General features: G+C 38.4%; 1 protein-coding gene across 10 annotated transcripts in view; it reads right to left on the bottom strand.

The window, feature by feature from the left end:
- The window catches only part of CTBP1 (C-terminal binding protein 1), a 253,159-nt gene that overhangs the window by 23,985 nt on the left and 216,470 nt on the right, over window positions 1-12,704 (bottom strand). For all 10 annotated transcript variants that reach the window (XM_082315834.1, XM_082315830.1, XM_082315833.1 and 7 more), the window contains one exon: window positions 3,238-3,382. In XM_082315834.1, the coding sequence (XP_082171960.1) occupies window positions 3,238-3,382 (145 nt within the window). The remainder of the gene's footprint in view (window positions 1-3,237; window positions 3,383-12,704) is intronic.

Below are 12,704 nucleotides of genomic sequence, written 5' to 3'. Positions count from 1 at the left end.
ATAATGCAAATTTAAGTCCATGTTCCTCATAGCTGAAAAGTTACTAGTTGAAAAGGGCATAACATCAAGCAGCTAAAAGACCACTACAGATTTCCAGAGACAATTGTGGAAGGTGAACTGATTCAAGACTCACAATATTCCTTTTTTACTTCAAAACACAGATCAGGCAACAAGTGATTGTAATTGCATGGATCCCATTCTGCTTTTTACCTTCAGTACTCAATATATAGCAGTTAAGCAAAATGTTTACTTGAAAAAGTATGCGTCCTTTTTGACTGGTCTCTCTTCATTCTTTCTATTTACTACATGTTCTCTCTCTAATTGTCAGCTCCCACAAATGTTTGTGTCTCAGTTCTGCTGACTGAGATCACAAACAGTATACAGTATAATTTCACGGGAGAAGAAAAGTGTTTTGTATACTAAAAACCACCCTAATATTGTTTTTACTGTCTAGTTGTTTGGGTTTTTACATAAATAAATATTCAATGAGTCCTCAGCTAACACCAGTATATCTTATGAAGCAAGGAAGAAAAAACATTCTCTTCCATAATACTAATAACAATAATCTGACAAATAATAAGCTCACATCACATTTATCTATGTTTTACAAATGCCTCCATTCTGCTGCCCAGCACTTTTTTACAGCTTTCCTTAGATCAGTAAAAACCAATACAAGGAACCTGCAGAACTGTTTCTCTTCTCTGTTGTGGAGATACAGTGTCTGCTGAGTTACTGCTCTTAGACTTACAGAAAGATAAAACAGCCTCATTTGCTGGAATATTAATGTTGGCACCCTGCTAACATCAATGGTAGGATGAAACTCACCATTTTATAAAAATGGAAAAAAAAGCACGAGTGGGGGGAAAAGCACAAGACTGAAAAATAACATCCCTTTAAGAGCATCGTATTAAACAGCTGCATTTGTTTATACAAAAAGTCCTTCTCATGGAGCAAAAATGCAGGTTTAGATGGCAAAACGAGTTTAATAAGCATGTCTCCTGATAGCTGGCATCAAGAAAATAATGCTTTAGAAGGAGCTTAAAGAGTTATATTATGTATTTGGGAAGAGAAATAAGGAACTGAACTCACCTTATACCCTCCTCCCTAATAGGTTTCCTTAGGAAATTTGGGGGAGAAGAGTCAGATAATTTCTCTCCTAAACTGTAGGCATTTCTTTTTCCCTATTTTCCCCCAACTTTAAAACCAGCTAATTTCTGAAAGGCAGAGACATGGTGAACCACAAAAGGCAGCAAGAGAGAGGCAAGGATATGAAAAAAAGAGACATTTCACCTAGGAAAAGACAGCACTCTCTCATCTCATATCCATCGCTTCTACGCTCCCTTCCCTTTCCTCTTGTCCCACTGCTTTCAGTGCCCTCGTGCATAGGTTCAATAGGAGCCAACGGGCACCACCTCGGCTCCCACTTCACTTGCATCCAGCTACACTCACAACTCGTACATATTTTCTAGTCAACAATTAATAAACTGGAGAAAAAGTACACCAGATCTTAAAGATTTTATCAAAGAAACGTATGTTTTCATGCATTTTAAGAAGAGCAAAAGTGCTAACATGAAAATAATACATAATAGAAAAAGCTGGTAACAACGCCACGAGCCAGCTCGATGAAAAATAACTCAAAAAGTTCAGGAATATGTCAGAATTTATGATCTAACTCTACACTACATTTCAAGAGTGTATCAAAGCTTTTTACAAAGAGCAATTAACTCTCATATTACTTCCTTGAGATGCGTATTATTTGTACAAGTTCAAAAAATGGGAAGTGATTTGTCCCAGTAGTGGTGAGTTAGTACTCAATTCCAACCATTTCACCCTAACTATTAAAATCACAGATTTTACACAGTAAGCCTTCCAGCATTTATTGGCTTTTGACAGAGTGGACAATTGTATTTCGTAAATACTGGAATGCACAAACAGGATGGATCCTAACTGTACAACTCAGTCTAATCACAACATAGGAATTGAATGATTAGGAACGTGGCCATTTAGCATTTCATACGAATGAGAATTTCCCAAATCTGCTGTACTCCGGCTTGAAGAATTATGTGGATGCATTTAAATTATAAGCCTAGGTTACAATCCAGCATGGAGACTTGCAGAAAGAGCCAACAAACCTGCAAAGATTTTCTTCTTATCAGGGATTCTCTGCACAAATCAGACTCCTGACTCGTCGGGGCCTTTGATCTGTAAGCAGGTTTTGGGTTTTGATCTAGGATTTTACCCCAGGTCAATCTCTACATATATACGTGTTTTCTGGGGCTCACAACGCATGCACTTAACTGTGGCAGCAGTTACAATATACAGGAACACAGCCTTGCATGCTTTCAGACCTGATCTGTTCTTTATAGGACCTCGCAGAGAAGTTGCTAGCCTCTGCCTGCGGTGCAAACTACACCACCATTAGAAACAGGTGATTGTTTTACTATCATTTACTGATAAACAGACCATATTACAGCTCCTCACTACGTCAGTGGGGTTATTACTAGGACTAAGCACTGTCAGATTGAAATAAATGTTTCCAAGACCTTCCCAGAGCATAATGGGAAACATACTTGGTCACCTCAACCTTAGAAAAGAAATGAAGAAAATGTAGACATTTATTCCGAGTGGTAGCTTGACCTGTAGATTATAGGTAAGAGACGGTTTATCCTAAAGTAAGAAGAGTACAAATCAGACTGTTGCTTTTTGCAGGGAAACATTAAGGGCCATCTCTTCATAGTTCCAGCATCTGAATTTATTCTGAAGCAGCAACAACTGATTCTCCTATAAAATCGATACTTCTGTTTTATGGAGCGGTTTAGTGTTAAGTCTCATGCATCATAAATAAGTCTCAGACAGTTGATAATGGTCCCATTTTTTATTCAAACAGAAGTAGTATGCCATGCTGATGGAATTATATTTTGTGATTGGATTACAGCAGTAGTAGTTAAAATATACAATTGGGGTAAAAAAGAGAGAGATGAAAAATTATGGCCTCAGTTCTTGGGTTTATATTGAACAGGCAGATTGTCATCCTGTCACAAAGCTGTTAATATTATCACTTAATTAACTAATGCTAGTATCTCCATAATGATTTTTAAACACTTTGATGAGAAAATTATACAGCTTACATAGCATGTTAGTATAAATTATGCAGAAACCATTAATACGACGACTTAGACGCTATCAGATTTCTGAAGGCAAGTATAAGATGTAAAATAATGTCTTTAATAGTCATACCTAAATCTCCAGCAGATTTGATGTCAATATTATCAAAACCACTGCCAATTCGGACAATTATTCGAAGTGCTTTAAATTTCTCCAGGTCTTCTCGTGTTAAAGTGATAGTGTGATACATCAGTGCACCCACTGCTTCATTTAGTACCTATAAATAAAATGGAAGAAAGAATACTTATATTTGTTTTCTTTCATAGGATCTCAGCTTTATCACTTATACATATTTTCAGGTATAAAAAGACTGTAAAAACATTAAATTCAGGTGTTTTGTTTTAAAGGTTATTTCTCCAAATGTCTTCCAGCCTCTTCTTAGTCTTTTTCATCTGATGTATCCATTCTAGCGTGATGAGATTAGCTTTACAAGAACTAAGTGACCTGTATTTGTGTTCTTATTAAGAGGGAAAACTCTTCTCATTTCACAGGAGATGCTCTGCAATACCGGACCCTAAGTACATGCATCGCTGGACGGCATCTGCACATGCAGACGAAACACAACATGGGAGCAAGCACTCACTTTAAACAGTAAGTGTTTTTATGCTTAGGCAGCTGACATTCAGTTCTGAATAGAGTCACAGAGCAGTATCTCTTCACCATACACACAGTGGTACAGGCATTCACTGCACTATTAAACCACTTGATACCTGAATAGAAAACATTCAGTAATCATTACAAAACCCTTAGACAACAGAGACTGAAATCTGTCAATTCATACAGAAGAACAAAGTGTTTGTCCCTTAGTTTATTGATACTGCAACTGTCTAAGCTCTCACTGATGGAAAACTGGATGGTAAAGAAATTGGTACAACCGAGATGCCAAACTAGACATTATCCAGAAAAAACAGCAGCTCTAAGAAATTGTACCAAGGCAAGAAATGTTGCAAAAGAAAAAAAAAAACAAACTTGTGAGAGCAAGAGCCAAAAAAGTGAAAATAAGTTGACGGGATTGGCAAGGTCTGAATATCTTTCAAATTACGTTAAAGTGTGTCCAACCTACTCAAGAAAGGTTAAGAGGAAAGGGTGTGGAGCAGGGGAAGAGAGCCTAGCACACCATGCCCAGCAGTTCTGAGTTCTGCTACCCATCGAGCAGTGACATTGCACCCCACACAGCTGATACAAGTTTATTGTTCAGAAAACAGAAAATATTTTCCTCTTTATATGCAAATCGGATGATTTCACTTCTTCAAAACACTTCTCCGTGTTTCCACCTTCAGTGCACTACCTAACATCCTAATCGTTCTACGAGATACAAAACATGCACAAATCATTTCAACATCTAAGCTCGCTCTAATGACTTCAAGAGGTTCCTGTGACGCACATCAAATAAAGTTCTGCAGAGGCTCTAAATTTCTTACTCAATAGACTTTTGGGTCTGGTACATGTACAGATTCTGTCATCAGAGTTATTTCTGCTTGTATGAGCATTTTCTAGGGTACTGCAAGATCAGTAACAACAATCAACATAAATTGTTTAAAAAAAACTATTGCAGCAAAACACAGTCTTGCACACAGAGGATTACAACTGTTGGAACCCAAGATCTGCAGCAGTAATTTTTAAAATTAAAATGCAATAATAACAATTTTCAAAGAAAATAAAAACAAACTCCATAAAAATGAAAGAAAACTGCTTCTTACTGAATACTTCACAAACTGATTTACGCTATTTCAACAGGTGTTTCTGGATTGGTAATCCCAGTTCTAAGTCAGATAAAGACCAGGATCCTTTGAGCAGAATTTGGATTTACTTGTAAGAGTAAGAACTGCAAAAAAAGTTAGAAATTACACATCCTTAAAGAATGCAACTACAACATAATTCAAAGAACAGCTGTAGGCTCTGATCTTATAAACGATTATACACACACAAAACTCCTTGATTTTAATGGTACAAACAAGTCCTTTGGAGATTACATCTAGCAGTCACCAATCAGAAAGACTGCGCTCATCAGGACGTGTTTCCTTGAGCTGTTACGTAGGGTTAAAAAAGCCAAAACAGTTTGTTGGTTTTGCTTCTACAGCGACATTACAGCTGGTACGGACCAAGTCAAAGCCCATGCCTGAGGCAGTCTACACAAGAGAGAGTCCTTCTTATAACCTGACCGCCCACCTAAAATGCCCTTAGGGGTTTTTTGTCTCATTAATTCCTAAAAGAAAACTGTTCCAAAATCTCACAGCTCCAATGATATGGAAATTTCTTCTAATTTCCAGCCTCAATTTATCCACAGCCCAGCTTGTATCCATTTGTTCTGGCGCCAGTGTTGGCCATTTGCTTAAACCATGCCTTCTCTTCTTGGTGTTTACAATCCAAATGTATTTATAGGCAACGATCATATCCCCGCTCACCATTTGTTTGGCTAGACTTCACAAGCCTAGTCCTTCTCGTCTCATCTAGGATGACGCCTTTCTACCCCCTTGATCAAGTCTAACAGTTTACTGCGCTTAAAGAAGCCCAAGCTCAACTCTTCTGTGGGCGATCACAACTGTACCCCGTGTGCTACTGGAGGTCTCCGTCCCCACTGTGTTATGCCAACTTTCAGCAGCAATATGCGTGCTGGAAATCTCTCCTAATGAAGTCTCACACGACGTGTGACGCTTCTGCATGGCCATTGTCACACTGCCAGCTGATCCTTTGACGAACGTGTAAATAATCTCCCCGAAGCATGTGCTTCTGTCACGCTCAAGTTTATAGTAGGACTTCTTTCTCTGTGTCACAGCACTTGTTACTTCAGGCCTCAAGGTCCTCAAGTTCTTTACGATATCCTGGTTCTCTCCAAATAGCCATGTCCTCCATTCTGTGTTTTATCACATCATTTCCTCCTGCCCCTCCAAGGTTGCTCTAGATGGCTGTGATGCAGGAGAAAACACCCTCTGTGTAGTTGTCAGAAGAGCAAAACTTGAAGCAGCTTAGAGCTTACGAGGGCCCACCTGAGGCTCATGTCACAGCCAGACCCCCCTCTCCTAGACTGGAAAAAGCCAACGGTGCGTGTGGTTTTGTGTGTGCAGACAGAGAGCTGCTACTACTTTAAGGACTCATTAAATACGGGCTAAAAGACAGCTGAAGTGGCTCAGACATTTGTGTTTTAAAATCACAGCGTTTCATTTGGGAAGCAGCTTTTCACTTCATAATCATGCATATTTTATTAACTCAGCAGTCAAGACTGTAATTTGGACTCTAAGAGCACTGGTCTGGACCCATTACACTACATTTTTGGGCCCGTCTAGATTATGGCTTGGCACTAGGAGGAGATGGAAAAGTATTGGGAAGCTTGGGAATGTGTTCAATAAAAGGAAAAATATTTCTCAGCTATGGCTTAATGCTGACACTAGCCCTTTCCACAGGCAGTTATTTACCCATCATATGGGATATAGAACAAACAGATGCAAATGACAAATCTTTTAGAATTTCTTTTTAGTGCTTGAGCCTCTCCTAGGATTATGGACCAGTTAGCAAGACAATCCATTGCCAAAAATGTAATATTCTGCAACTGTGTACTATTTCACATTAATTTGATAATTAAATTATGTTACTGCTTTTCGCAACTGGCCATGTGATTGAAGTATGCCAAAAAGGGAGAAAATAGCAGCAGAAAATCTGAAGTTAGAAACATTCGGCATTGATGAATGTTAATAATGCCACTTACAGATTCAAAAAAATCAATAGTGAAAGTTTCTATATTTTGGAATTATTTGTATAAATTATATTTCAGTCATTACATATACTAAATGCACACAAGGAAGTCTGACAAGCTCGTCAATGAGTAAAATCAAAACTTGAACTAAATCTGAATATAACACATGAAACTGAAATCCAGCATAAATGTGAACAGTTCTGGAAAGTGAGACAATCTTTAGAAAAAAGAACTGTGCACAGGAGTAATTTACTGATCACTTACAGAAGCACACCCAGTGGCGGATGCATGAGAGAAACAGGGAGTATATGTCGTTTTTTCATCATTTTCCGTAATGAACTTGATTGATACAACATTGACCAAATTCTAGCACAATTTTATCACAAAGATATCAACTCGTGTCAATTTGAGTGAGAGAACATATTTAACAAGCAAGCCAGACATTTCAGATCAGCCCAAGCATGTGGCAGCCAGACAATACTCTTTCATGGTCTCTCATGAGGAAAGGCAACGTTTGATACAGAACACGCAGGGTTAGCTGCGTACCTTCAACAGCCGTTCCTGCTTTCATCAGACTACAGTTGTGCTTTTTGGGACGAAAGGATCCGAGATAAAAGTTGAAACACAGGACATGAGTTGGCTGCTTCTGTTACCAAATGATTATGTGGCCCATCTGCATAATTTCTATGCCTTCGGACTTGCTTCCAGGTGAAGCTACAGCACACTGCTTGTTGAAAGCCTTTTTCACACCCTCTTCAATGAGCTGACATCCTTTCCAATCACAACCGCTCGGACAGGTCTTTCTGCTGTTCTTCAGCCTCACAATGACTACTCTGCTTTCACAACATGCAAGGTCTCCAAGGCTCTTTGAGAACAGATGACACTCTAGCAGGAGACATTTCTATTTCAAAGAATTTAACCAATCTGGAGTACTGAATACTGAAAATTGAAACGTTTTTTAAACATCTTCCTATCTATTTTTTCACCTTATTTCAGCAGCAGGCTATTTTAGCCATCATGCCAAACATCGCATAGTCACCAATGAGACACACATGCCTCATATTGTTCGGGGAAGAACTCTTAGCATCTTGTTTATTTTTACAAAAAAGTGTAAACATATTGTAACATGCTAAGAATAGAACAGCGAGGCCTCCTCTTCTTTGGTCATCCAAAGATACACTACTCGATTTTACTATGAGAGACTGATCTCAGAGGCTCGTGGATCAAATCTAGAGTATAGAAACATAACACGGTATGTAAAATGCCAAGCTACTTCAATGCAGAGACAGAACATATTTATAAATTACATACTGAATATGAAAATATACCATAATTTTTAAAAAAGACTTCTAGAAAATCATCGCTAGAAAGTGCTACATTTCATCTGGTTCTAGAAACTACAGGGTATTGCATTTCTTGGCCTTGGAGTTCAATGTGTCATCTCCAAAAAATATGTCCCAGTGTCACCAACAGACTTGAGATATTTTGCACATTTGGGTGGGAAAACTGTACTTTACCTAAACTGAGTAGGCTTTGCATTATTTGACTTGCAAAGAGGAGCTGCACGTCAAATTTGTAATCAATAGTCTGCCACAGAGTGGAAGGCTACAGCGGACTTGTAGCCGCTCTCAGAGCCTCACTACAACTTTACAAAGGGTCCGTGCGAAACTAATGCCATTAAAACTAAAAAGAAAAGCCAGGGTGCTCAAATGGTATTTAGTAGGTCTCCAAAACTCTGCTAGTTTGTGCTGCTTTTTACAAGTTCCTGTTTCTCTTTACGAGACTATCAGCTCGATGTTAGGTTCCTGTGATCCATGGCACTGTCAGTAACCTATCCATTTCATGATAGGCACTTTATTCAGCCAGGATACTGTCTAGTGTAGACCCTAAATATTAATATTTAAGTTTATACTGTACATAAATACAAAATAAGTAAAAATATTTTATACAAACATAAACGAATCTTAGTTGCAGGCTCCTGAAAACTCTCTAAAAACCTGTATATCCACACACTGTATAAACTACAGATATATACACGTACATGACACATAGGATAGTGTATTTCTAGTCTTTTTTAAATATACCATTGAAAAACATATACATACAAATACACACACAACTATATAAATAACCTGCATAACCTATAGCAAACTTCCTTTTAAAAACTATATCGAAGCCAGTCTTTCAAAGCCAGGATTTACTGACAGTTTAATGGCAGAAGCCAATTTGAGAATAAAGACTCTGAAAACACTTTTACTAAATGAAAGGCTTCAATGAAAGAATCTTTAGCAGGAGTTCTGTGTGTTAACTTGTATGTTCTATTAATAAAAGGCTGAACTGCGTCCCATTTCAGTTCAAGTCTATCAGACGCTACGATGGATTGAACATCTATACCAAAGGATCGTTATGTCATGAAAACCACTGACGGCAACGCATCAACCCACACAACTCTGTCTCAAAAAACCTGTTAATAATCACTAGCGATTTTCAAGCCCCAACGATCCTTAGTAAAACCTGTTCCTGTGAAATGAAAGAAAAAGCGAGCTGATAACCAACCATATTAGACTCGACTCGACTCTGTCTGTAAGATTGATATATGCTGCTTCCTGGGCACAGCAGCGCTTCCACTCTGCTTTTTAAAGGGTATTATTAGTTCAGGAGACACTGGCAGCCTGACCCTTGCTGTTAACGCTGCGCTTGACCTGTAAATATTGCCACTGGCAAATCTGACAGATGTTGGCAGAAGGCTCATTGTATACAAACATCGATTTTGTATACATCCTTACTGTGATAGCTGTATGTTAACTACTTTGTTGTATAATGAGGTGTAACAAAAGTTTTTAGGGTTTCCTTTCGTTAATTTTGTCAGTCTTTCATAAGGAATCTGATCCAAGGTTCATTCAAACGGTTTCAGTAAATTTACGGGGTTTTGGATCAGCTCCGAGGCGACAACTTATTCCCAAGTACACATTACTGTTTAGAGCAAAGCAGATTCCTTTCAATCTATATTCTGTGGGAATTTAATTTTGATGGAAAACTAAAATGCTGCAACTGCATCATGAATATAAACAGCACTGATGGTACGAATGCAAGATTGTAGCTTTACTGCTAAACAAAGAAGAATCTGAAGCTGGAAAAATTATCTTTTTTAACCATTGATATAACAGGAACAAATCAAAGACTCAACTGAACAACAGCACCATTCTTGATTTGTTTCTATCAGTTGCAAAACATTTGTTGCATTATGAAAGCTCTTCAGCTCTTCTTTGAAACAGTCTTAGTTAAAACTGTAATGACTGGAAATGTTTCTACATTTAATTCCTACGTAAAAGTGTGATTGAAAAATATCGAGTCCTACACTGCTGAACAGGAAGTTCAGCTTTTAAATTTTTTTAACTTAAACTAAAAATATGGAAATGTAGTATCTCTGTGAAGATGATTTTATTTTGTGCTTTTGTAACAGGAGTCAAGGGATCCGATACATACTAACTTAACTAAATCACTTGCAAGGCTGCAGCATAGGTTTACCAGACAGACTTATTTTCCCACTTCCAGACCATCCTACTCTCTTTGATGTGCTGGTGAACCGGGTATCTGCATGAAGCAGTAAATCCAGTCAAAAACACACCCGTTTTTTTTCTTCTAGCTGATTTGAGACAAGATGTAGAAAACCACATAATTACAGAAAAAGAGAATGAGAAAACGTACACAGCTTCAAACAAACTCCTGACTTCTTTCCAGCCTATATGTTTTGCTTTAAAGACCATTCCCAATCAGCTGTGCTTTCTGTCTTTTTCATTTGGGTTTGCAAGGATCACTTTATTTTCTCTCTGCTTGGTGGAGATCTCTATTACCAGATCTTGCATATTACGTTTATGTTTGGCCCTTTACACGGCGTGCTCCATGTTACAGAATATACAGGAGAAGTCAGGAAGCCCAAAGAGTCAAGACTCTGAACTCCAAAAATCTCAGGCAACAGAAAGACCCCAAGGGTGTGCTTGAGTCTGATGCCTTCAAAAAGTACAGAAGTAGAAAGAAGGAGCAATATTGCAGAAATCAGAAGTGCTGGGTAGGCTGCCAAGGAGCCAGGGAAAGCAGTAAACCATGAATGGCACTGAAAGAAAGAAGGATTGGGGGAAAAAGAGGGGGAGAGACAACAGAGCACGAGACAGGGAAAAAAGCAAGTTGACCTGGAATGAGGATGGAAGCAAGCTAATTATTTTTAAACAGTTTTTTTGGATGAGCACCATTATTTTTGGCAGAACAAACCAAAATATCATGTACGTTGGGAAGCAGTCTGAGATGGCTGCTGAGAAGACTGATTTACACACGACTAATTGTAATATAAAAAACAGTTTAAACATAGCGAGGAACTTTTATTGACAGTAATGCAATTCTATTAAGAAAGAAATTTAACCACCAAAATCTTAATATAATTTTTACCCTAAATGACATAAATTTCCTGATAGGACGCAGTGAACCCAGTTCCCAGTTATCCCATGATATAGTTTGACAAATGTAATGCTCAACTTCACACAGCTATATGCAACATCTACAGTAAAACAGAACTTAGGAGTCAAAGCATAAACATATATATTGTAGCCTTTCAGACTGACTTGAAAATAAACCACTCTTCCTGGGGCGAAGGGTGGTGGGAAATCAGCAAAACCTTACACACGAGTAATTTCTGAAGAAGTGTAATAAGCATCCTCTAACTACAAAGTTATTTCAAAACTTTGGGTCACTCTCAGTAAATGTCAGCATTCACTTAAGCGCTGGCAGCCTGATTTTCAAAAGGAAGGAAACCTATCTTCGCCATCCAACTTGCCTTCCAGCAGCGGCACAGGGAATCAACGCTTTCACCTGAGATGAAGCAGGGTTCTAATACAAGTTATTACTTACTTGTGACCTTAAACAAGTTACTTATTTTCCATACTTTAATTTCCTCAGCCATAAAAAGAGAATAACAAATGAACTCTTTGGCATAAGGAAATCGCTACAGAACTGCAACTCGGGCCTTACCCAACTTGGAGAAAACTTTCTTTAATTAGCATACATAGTAAGGTATAATAGTATTTGCTAAGACCTGCTTTTGACCCTGTATACAAATGGCATTCAAATCCTCATTTCTTCTCCTCCTTTCTCTATGTATTAAAATCTCTCAGCCTCCTTGCTTCTCTATGAAAAAACATCTAGGTTGTGCTTTGCTGGTATCTGCCTCACAAGCTACTACAAATTCCCCTTTTCCACTCTATTTCCTTTGTTGTCTAGCCATCATAAAACAGTATTTTAAACCACCATCCTGTCCCTGAAACCTTCTCATGACCAGCAGAAATCCCTTCTCTGGATTCCAAAACATTTACTCTCCTAACGCTAACTCCTCACACCCCTGTGACCAAGGCTCCACAACTGCGCAAGCTGAATTTATACCCGCGCTTCCTTTCCTAGCCATCCCTTCGCAGTCTTTCACTCTTCTCATCAACTGATTCTCAGTTCGTGTCTTTGGCGTTTCATTACGCTCATCTACAGCCACCCATCTATGTGTATCAGACATTGTCAATCACCTCTTTCAAACCCCATCCTAAATTTCCCAGTCTTTGGCCTGCCTCCTGCCACTTCAGGCTATCTAAACATCTCTGTATCTGCTACCCTGTTCGATTCACTATCTCTTCCTAAAGGCAGGAAATATATGAAAGAAAAACTAAATTTCACCTTCTGCTTTCAGCAAGCTCTTCTCAACACTAAACATTTTCCTGATTTTCAGTCATCTCTTCTTTCACAATGGGGAACAGCCTTTTGCAAATTAACATCCATTATCAAAATCTGCATTTTAAGTATCAGGAAAACA

Source organism: Platalea leucorodia (assembly GCF_965183815.1).
Source record: "Platalea leucorodia genome assembly, chromosome: 6".
In the NCBI taxonomy this organism is placed as follows: Eukaryota; Metazoa; Chordata; class Aves; order Pelecaniformes; family Threskiornithidae; genus Platalea; species Platalea leucorodia.
Note: the sequence above shows the minus strand (reverse complement) of the source record. Positions and strands in the feature narration are given on the sequence as shown.